Source organism: Nicotiana attenuata, unplaced genomic scaffold (genome assembly GCF_001879085.1).
Source record: "Nicotiana attenuata strain UT unplaced genomic scaffold, NIATTr2, whole genome shotgun sequence".
Taxonomy (NCBI): Eukaryota; Viridiplantae; Streptophyta; class Magnoliopsida; order Solanales; family Solanaceae; genus Nicotiana; species Nicotiana attenuata.
The window spans coordinates 191,672-201,746 of record NW_017671157.1 but is presented as its reverse complement, the minus strand read 5'-3'; the positions used below and the strand labels follow the sequence as shown (position 1 = coordinate 201,746).

At 35.1% G+C, this 10,075-nt stretch overlaps 1 protein-coding gene across 2 annotated transcripts; it reads right to left on the bottom strand.

Moving 5' to 3' along the window:
- Positions 1-3,753: 3,753 nt before the first annotated feature.
- Positions 3,754-9,326, bottom strand: LOC109206319 (probable galacturonosyltransferase 11). Of its 2 annotated transcripts, XM_019369138.1 has the most exons (3): positions 8,709-9,326; positions 4,681-6,157; positions 3,754-4,131 (listed from the first exon to the last, which is right to left on the bottom strand). In XM_019369138.1, the coding sequence occupies exons 1-2, from the start codon at positions 8,862-8,864 to the stop codon at positions 4,703-4,705; spliced, it is 1,611 nt and encodes a 536-aa protein (XP_019224683.1). In that variant the 5' UTR covers positions 8,865-9,326; the 3' UTR covers positions 3,754-4,131; positions 4,681-4,702. The 2 variants fall into 2 exon arrangements, with proteins under 2 accessions (XP_019224683.1, XP_019224682.1); XM_019369137.1 differs by lacking the exon at positions 3,754-4,131 and having other exon boundaries at positions 4,250-6,157.
- Positions 9,327-10,075: the final 749 nt, after the last annotated feature.

Here is a 10,075-nt window from a genome sequence, read left to right as displayed (position 1 = left end):
TTTGAAGAAATATCAACGTAAATAAATAAAATGAACATTAAAAATATTACTAAAATATCTAGATATAATGTAGTTAAAATAAATTAAGAAAATATTTTCTATGAATTAAAATAAATTTTTTTACAAATATATAATAAATTTCTAATATAAGTAATTTACTAATGAAAATTAAAAATTAAATTTGTATCTTAAAGCTAAAAAAGAAAGAAAAGTTAACTGCATCTAATACAAAAATAATTATAAGAAAACTCGATACATTTGGAACATAATAATCAAATAACTTATGTATTAACGTTTTAGACCAATTCAAAGTTCAATTTAAAATAAAATATAATATTATTAAAATTTGTAGTAGGGAAGAAAATGCATAAAAAATAGAGGTAGTATGAGGATACTTATATTTTAAATTAATTTAAAAATAAATAAATTAAATAATTAAATTATATTTAAAAGATATTACTGATAAATTTAAATGATTAAAAAATTTCGAATAAGAGGATACAAATATAAAAATATACCAAATTTCAAGAATAAAATATCTATATTTATTAAAGACTATTAAAGGATAATAAGCAAGACATTAATTTAATTATTAAGATAATAAAAATTATATGATAGTATAATAATATTAAATAATAAATAATACTCTAACTATAAAAAAAAAAATTGCGTAAAAATGATGTGATGAATAAGACATATTTGACTTTGAGATAAAAAGAGAGTGATAGTAAGAATTTTGTTAAAATAATATGATCTAATATGCTCAAACAAGACAGATCACTACATGACATGTTTAGTATTCTAGATAGTGAAACGAAATGCAAGTACTAAAGTCAAGGGGTTAGGTTGCCACAAATGCAATAAGAAATAGGTTGTCCACTACGAGATTTGACAATAGTTTAATAACTTGTTTTTTAATTAATATCTAATGATTATATAATTTTTATATGAGAGGTTTATATTTTAAGGTTATTTGCACATGATTCAAACAACCTACATCATAATTTGACATGATTTATGTCCGCGCATCGTGCGGGTACTAATACTAGTATAATGAATGAGAGAATCTTAAGAGAGAGATATTAGAAATATGAAAAGTTGTATGTTTGAAAATAAATTGTATAATGTGTAATTTTTTAACAGTAATTGATAAGTTTTAAATAAGTTGTATTATGTAAATTCCTCCTTTTGTATTATATAACCCAATATGTTACTCGGAGTCTCACCAGCTCAGTATAACCTACATGGGCTGCTCATTCTTGGTCATTTCTTCAAGCAAAAGCATGAGGAGAAATGTAATTTGAAAAAGGAGAAGAAATGATAAATGAAGGAGGGAGGGAGTGGCTTGGGGTGCATTTGAGGAAGAAAAACTTCCCTAGGAAAAGCTTGATGTTTGTGGAGATGGTCCATTCCAAATGCTACAACGGTTGAAACCCAACCCAGACCACGTGGGCTTTAGCAATTGACGAATTAGGCTAGGCTAGCCCACCATTTTGATGGGCCTTATAATGGTTAGCCTACCCTAGCCCTATGTGGGCGGCACGCCCCCGCGGGCATGCCCATCATTTTTTTAAATATTATTTTATATTTTTTCTTTAAGTTTTAACCTAAAAAAATTAAATATTTAAAAGCTAAAAAATATTTTATTGGAAATTTTTTGCAAAACTTAATAACTTTTTATACTATTCCAATATATCACAATAAACACTAAAAAAGTAAAAAACAAGACTATATTTCATTCACTAAAAGTCAAAACCCAAAACAAACTATTCAAGAGAACGTCCATGACACTTATGGGATATCCAACACATTATCTTCATCAAACACATTTGATTCCGCTTGTGACAAGGTTGTCTTAACATCTTCACTTTCATCTATATCTATAATTCCTAAATATTTAAATTCACATAAAAATAATTACCAGTTTGAGTTTGGGAAAAGCCATGCAGCCAATTTCGAGTAGTAACAAGTGTTTGGACATTTTCATGACGAATGCAACTTCTGTACTTTGTCAGAACATGCCCATCAATGTTAAATACTGATTCTGATGCTACAATGGTAACAGAAATACTAAGTACATCACACGCCATCACTGAAAGATCGGAATATTTTCTAGAATGATCCTTCCAATACATGACAACATCCATCTCTTGAAACTTCGCAAGGTCAAGCTTTGGTTCCTCTAAGTAAAGATCCAATTCTGACTTTCCATCGCTAGAGGCAGTATACTTTTTATTTATTAGGCCCACGGGCCGGCCCAGCCCAACCTCAATCAAGCCTCACGGGCCACGGACTTACTCGAGCCGGGCTTAAAAGCCTCGTTTTTAAATAGGCTCCAAATATTCTAGGTAAAGGTGTTTAACGGGTGGGCCGGGCCGGACCTATATTTTTTGGACCCGTACGGGTTACGGTCCGGGCCGGTTACGGGTTGGGTCTTAACGGGTTCGGGTTCATCCGGGTAAAAATTGAACCATAAGGGTTACGGGTTGAGGGGGCCGGGCCGGTCCGGGTTTAGTATAATTTTAATTTTTTTTTTTGGATTTTGTATAAATATTGTAAGTTATAGTATTAATACAAAGTACTAACATAAAGAATACAAGGAAGATGGGAAAAAATTGCACTTATAAATTGCAAGTGCTATATTTATTTCAAAATTACAAAATTAAAGTTTGCATTTAAAAAGTAAATTAACAAATAAATAGTAAACTAAATTTTCATGCATAATAAATTAATAACACTTCAAATTAATCTAACAAACTAAATCATTAAGCATAAATACGTCTAATAATTTAAAATAACACAAATTGTCTTAAAATCTTAAAATAACACATATATAGCATATTTTAAAAATAATACGTTACCATCATATTCTATGATTTGAGCATTTACAGTTTTATACCCTAAATATATACACTATATGTTAAATTCCAACAATTTTAAATTATGTTAATTAGTATACAATAATTGGTATATTCATGGTATATTTATAATATATTCATGGTATATTTATGGTATATTCACGGTATATTCATGTTATATTCACGTTCCGGGCCGGGCCGGTTAACCGGTTTAACGGCACTGTTCATCTAACGGGTTTTACCGGGCCGGGTAACCCGTTTCAAAAATTTAAACCGTCCAAACCCACCCCACCCCCCCTACCCAGCCCAGCCCAGCCCCCCCCTTACCGGTCCGGGCCGGTTTCGGGTTCTACCGGTCTGGGCCGGTCCGGAACCAGGCTGACCCGGCCCGTTTAACACCTAATTCTAGGCCAACCCTACAAAATCATGGGCTGGGCTGCGCCAGCCCAACGGGCCAAGCCCACATTGACGGCTCTAGTGTGCACCTATTGCCATCAAGAAATAGCAGATACAATCATACATACCTCTGTTGAACAACTACTGTTACCTAATAGATCTATATGGTTAATCTAGGATACTCTGAAAAATGAAGCCAAATTGCTACAGATGTCTGCAAATAGTGCAAAACAGAAATGGAATGAGAGATCAGAACTTAAGGCTCTAAATGAGAAGAAACGACCCTTCAATTCCATTTCCAGTAAGATTGAAAAGTAAAGCCAACACAATTCTTGAAGAGTGCAAGTACAACAACAACAACAATAAAACCAGTGTAATTCCTTGAAGCGGAGTCTGGGGAGGTTAGTGTGTACGCATACCTTACCCACCTTACCCCTACCTTGTGAGGTAAAGAGGCTGTTTCTGATAGACCCTCGGGTCAAGGATTGAAGAGTGCAAGTAACATAGAGAAATGCTAAGAAATGCAATTTTGTACTAGTTCAGCAGAATCAGCACCCTGTGATTTCAGTACTAAGCGATGACAGTGTAGCCGTAAATCATAGACAATGACTTTCATGTTGCTATTATAACACTGTTGAATTCCAAAGGATGAGCATGTAAAATCTTCATTTCTTATACTTTCCATACAGGTTGGCCCCTAAAAAGAACACTCATAAATTCTACTCTGCAGGTATGTTGTCTCGGATTTTCCAATAAGAATAAGTCAGACTTCTACTTCATCTTCACAAATTGTGTTTCGTGCACACAAATTTGAATCTTTTCATATGCTAGAATTGTTCATATAGCTGACTATTACAGAACTATAGATAGCAAACAACTGCAGAAAAATATGAATATCAAAGCATCAATAGATAATTCCTGGTAAAGTAACAGGGAGGTAAAGGAACATAAAAAATCATAGAAACTCACTGTAAAAGTAGAAAGCGAAGGTCATGAAAAAACCAATATAGTCATCTGAATGCATCGTATTTAGCTATAAAAATCCCTTAAACCGTGTTGCAGAATTTATATTACAGTAAATTGGATTCATGTATTGAACAAAAGAAATAAAAACAATCAACTAGACATGCTAGTGCTAGTTGACCAGAGGAGCTGAAAGATCACGACGAAAATTGCTAGTAACATTTGTTCCATCATTTGTAGAGACAGAGAAAATGACTCAACCAAAAGATGATTTCTCTAAACCCATAGATTGATGCATGCTAAGCTTCTATTACATGGTAATAATCAATTTCCTCTTTCATGCTAATAAAACTGAAAGAAGACAAGGGAAGACTCTTTTAAGGCCAAAATTTTGTACTTTCACTCTACAATGATGTAAAAATACAATTGTAAGACTTAAAGAATAGCGACCGAGTATGTTTACCATTGTTGAAAACTATAGCAATTCAATGTGTGGCGCAATCCTGAAGGTATGGGTGTGTCTGATTTACATACCGTTCCCACAAAGGTCTATACTTGCTAATGCCCAACTTAAGCCATGGCTTCATGTTCCCATTGAAATGAACTACTGCTGCACTCTCTATTAGGCGACTGTCAACGTTAAGGTCATAACCTAATCCTAAGACATGCCATCTCCTATCAAGCGGCTCCGTCAATCCATAAAATGCTAATAATCCCGGTGGAAGGGTACCCAGCTTCCAAAGCGTCCTATCGGCATTTTGTTCTAGCCAGTAATGATATCGTGCAGTAACATTTGCTTTCCTCCACGCCATCAGATCAAAAACATTCATACCAAATGCCCACCCACATGCTTGGGGATCAAACCTTGAGCTGATGAGTGGATTCGAGAAATTGAGATACTTGTAATAACGATGAAAAGCTTCAAGACAAGTTTCCACTGCTCCGTTCACGTTCCCATGCAATTCCAATGAAAAGAGAGGTGTCAGATCTTTCTGAACTACCACATCATCGTCAAGGAAGACTATCTTCTCTAACTGGGGATAGATCTCAGGAATGTAAAACCGAAGGTGATTCAACAAAGATATATACTTTGGATTCCGGAACTTTGGCTCAATACTTGCGTCCTCAGACCCATCAAAGTAATACTTCCTGGAGTCTGCTTCTCTAAGCTGCTTTAAAGCTGGAGAATAAGATGAATTCAACCAAGTCAAGTCTTCAATATTCTGTACTTCTACTGTAGAACCTTTGAAGTCATTATTTAAGAACCAAGCCTGCATCATTCCATAGTGTATCGCATCTGTTACAATATGGAACGCAAGCTGCTTAGGGTGATCAGCATTGGACATCGTTGAGTTAACAACTGCTGAAACTGCCAACAGATTATCTGAAAATATGCAGAAGTGATACAAATTATTGTCCACTAATCTAGGGGAGTTTCTCCTCTCATCAGCAAAATCCTGCAGCGACTTTCTTGTAAGCCAATCAGACATGAGTTTGATTTCTAGGCAGTGTAGGTTCTTGGGCAGGGACTCAGCTGTTAACTGTCCAAACATCATACTTTGGACAGACGCGGCATTAGCACGCTCCTCTAGAGCTTGAATGTGAGATTTCATTGTCATCATAGTGGTTGCAATATCATAATGGGCATCTTGTGCCTTAAAGATAAGAGAAGATAGACTTTTTATTATTGGTTCTGCTTCATCCAGAGAAATAGGCTCTTCCTTCATTGCAGCCTTTGAGAGTAAAAATTGACAACTTCTTATCTTTGAACTTAGCTCCCAAGCAAGATGAAGATTGTTGTGTTCTTTCGCAATAACAATATAAGCTTTGGCTAATGTCATCTGCTCTGCTAACTGTCTGGCATATGAATTAGCACTTGAAATTTCTTGTGTAAGATTTAGATGCTCATGCACAACCTCTTCATTCCTGGACTCTCTTTCCTTTACAGAGAGACAGACAGAGAATAGTAAGCGACTTAATTATTCAAGTTCTTAAATGGTAGAACAAACTATTTAAATGAGTCCTCAATGTATAGGTATAACATGATCAAATTATAGGTAAATAGGATAACGACTGTCAATGCATAGGCACATCTTTTCTTTTTCCTGATAAGTTGTTAGTTAGTAGACACATCTTAATAAACCTTAAGGCACATTGCTAAAAGAAAGTTGCAATTCAACCAAAGATTTATCTAGCATTTACAATCATATACTCAGAAAGAGGGTGAAACTTTTAATCGACAGTGATAAGTTTGAGTTACTTTTATATGATTATTTCTAGGTAAATCTGCTGTTTCTATAGCAGATAACAAATCAGTGGATAATCCTATGCTTGAAAAGGATTCTAACTTACAGCACTTAGAATCCTGTCAATATAAGTTATGCTTGGAATTAACTTAGAAAACTTATGAGAGATCTACCATTGATATTTTTTGTGCTAGTCCTGCCAAATTGCAAATGACGAGTGAGCAGCTTGCCTACATAAGATAGCCAGAAATGTACTAATTGCTTGGCAAGGTACACATTAGAATTGATGGCAGTGAAAATGGTGGTCCTAGGAAAGGGGAGTCAACAACACTAAGAAATTTGGCAAAGCTTGTGCAGGTTGCTAACTGGATACTTCGGAACCAAGGACTGATAGGTGGCAGCATTGGTGACAAGAGAGGTGGAGGCAAATAGCTAATTTTCTGGTGGTGAGACCGAGGAGAGCAAATAGGAAGCAAAACTTGGGTGCAATAGATATAAGGATACACTTGGTAGTGATGAAAGGTACTAGTAGTTCAGGGTTAGGGCACCTTATACAGGCTGATGGAGTAGGGAGGAGAGCGGCGTATACCATATGCAGTTCTTGGTCTTCCCTTGCATTTCTATATAGGTCACCCCACGGCGCACTCTAGCTTCGCTAGGCTCACTAGTTGTAGATGGTACTATTAAAGAAATAGAGAACTCTGACTGAGAGGATGTTAAAGGAAAAGTTATTAAATAGAAGATTATTTTTTCCCTGTTTGTAAAACATTCTCTTGTTAAAGTATGAATAAAGAATAGAAGATAAAATATAAACAATACCAAGACTTCAGAAAAAACTTATAAGGATCCACCAAAAACCACCTTATCACCAATCTTCTAAAAGGTAAAGCTCAGGTGCATCTCAAGGTGAGGTGTGACCAAACTACCTCAAGTAAGCTAGGGTTGATCTAAGTTGCAACACGCCTCCAGGAGAGGTACACTTCACCTCACTGAAGCCCATTTCTATTTAACCTTTTTTTCCTTGAGGTTATTGATTAATGAGGGGTAACTTCGTTTCTGTATGTTCATGTAATTTGTTTGGATCAATAAAAGAGGGACTAGTTACATAACCTAGTTTTGCAGCAGAGTACCATTGAAGCTGCCCTCTCTCTCTCTTCACCCCCCCCCCCCCCCCCAAACCCAAAAACCCCACAAGGCTCAATGACAAGCTGCCCTCATTTTTGTTCGAAGTAACCATGGGGCACAACAACAACTCCAACCAAAAACACAAAAAGACATAAGAACCTCAACTTCATCTCTCCCCACGAGACTACAAACATTTATTGACTTCAAAAATGACAAGGTTCTCAAGTTTTCAGGGAGATTTTTCTCAGTCTGTCACTACAAACTAGATTACTTGTATTAGAGATCTCAACTACTGAACCAGACTTTTAATTCCAATAACATTGTATCAGTCTGATAGAAAACGTATAATCCGTTAACCTATTGGAATTCTGGAAACACATCATTCTGTAGTGTGTAGGAGTGTGAAATCTCTCCTTTTTCATTTCTTTCATCTATTCAATAGAATACAAATAGAGAAAAAAAGATGTATAACCTCACTCTCACTCTCTTTTCCTCCCTCCCCTCCAACAGACAGCAATTATTGATACACGAGTGATACAATTTTACATCTCTTTTCCTGATGAAGTATATTTTTACATCTCTTAACATAGACCAATTGAAAATACACACACATAGATACTCAAATAAAAAAAAAAAAACCGAATCAATCTCAAAGACTTTGATTTTGATATACAATGAACATACGACAAACTTGTATCGAGTAAATATTTAGCATTCGTAGGTTGAAGTTGAACACCTCCCAAATTATGTTTTTCCTATCCTCTTTATATTCCACGAACAATCTGAATTACGATAGACAACATCTCTTTCGAACAATTAATCAACTAAACCTCAATTCAAGAAGTCGGTTATGACTTCAAATTAAACAATGCAACATTACTTATATGCCGTGTATAAGAGAGCACACATTATTGAAATGAAAGTACATTGAGCTACTAATATCTATGTTGCTCGGACTCTCCGAAAATTTTGCCGGGTGCGTGTTGGATCCTCCAAAAGTAGTGTATTTTTGGAGGATCCGACACGGGTATGGCAGCATTTTGGAGAGTCCGCGCAACATAGACTAATATACAGATATTTCAAGAACCAAAGTATGACCTGAGTATGATTGTAGGCTTACCAAAATAGGCTGTTCTACGTGATCCTGGCGGTCATGGTGATGATGAACTACAAACAATACAAAACCTGCAATTAAGAATATCCCAAGAAGTGAACAGATCCAACAAGAGAGCTTTCTTCGAACCGGGCGCCGATATTCGGCCGCCCGCCGCCGCATCTTTTACCACTCTCTTCCACAATTCACCACCAAAACAATAACTGAAAATAACCCATCACTCAGATTAATCCAAAATACAGCTAACCTGGCCTGTCACCTAATTCAAATCTTTGAACCCTCCAAATCAAGAATTCAAGATCACCCGCCACTCAATTCATGAATTCAAAAGCAGCTGAGGGATTGATAAAAAGTTCAAATCTTTGAACCCCAAATCAAGAATCCAATTATGACCCTTCACTCAATTCAAGCTTGAGAATTGAAATCAACAAATTTTCAGCAAAACCACAATTGTCAGATTGGATCAGGAAACCCAACCAAATGCAGGGATAAACTTGAGCAATTTTAAATCTCAATATGTTGTTTATATATATGAATGCTTAACGAGGAAAGAGTGATAGAAGCCGAGCTAGAATGTGAACTCAGCTTGTTGCTGTTTGTTGGGGGGGGGGGGGGGGGGTAGGTGATGTGACTCTGTGATTTCTCCCTATGGCAAGTTATAGATGGTAGATTTGCTTTTAATCCCTTTACTTTGTGTTCCAATCACAAAAAGAAAAAGAGAAAATTGCAATATAAACAATCAGAAAACTCAATTGTTTTCTCATTTCAGTCGAAATTTAATGAAAGGTAAATGGAAAATACTTTTTTCATCACGACAGTGTATGCATGCCCACATGGTGCAAGATATTTATTTAATCATATATTATTATACTAGTATCTATAAAGGTGCGTTGCACGTTAATAATGACACATGATGGTTTAAATATTTATTTATACGAAGGAATAATAAATTTAATTAATGAGAGAAATTTTATATATAATACAACAACAATCATCTAAATGCCGAAAAATATTATTACATTAGCATAATACGTGAATTCAAAATTAAAGGATATCATAATAACTTATATAAATGATCAATTTTAGGCATATTATGTAGATAGCTATATATTGCAGTTTAAAGGTATCTAATGTGATGGTATCTTATCGAATACTTCTATATAGACAATATTTTTTTGTATATGTTTCCTTCTAATGCTTTGGTTACTCTGCTATAACCAGAACTCTTGTTGTCGATATTGATATCTCTCTTGAAAGTGCAACATATAGTTAATCGTAAGAAAATATATTGTGGTAAATATAGTTCAATATTTAAGATGTTTGTCCTTGTGCTTTATTTATTATAAGTACAAAATATAAACATACTGAAAAAT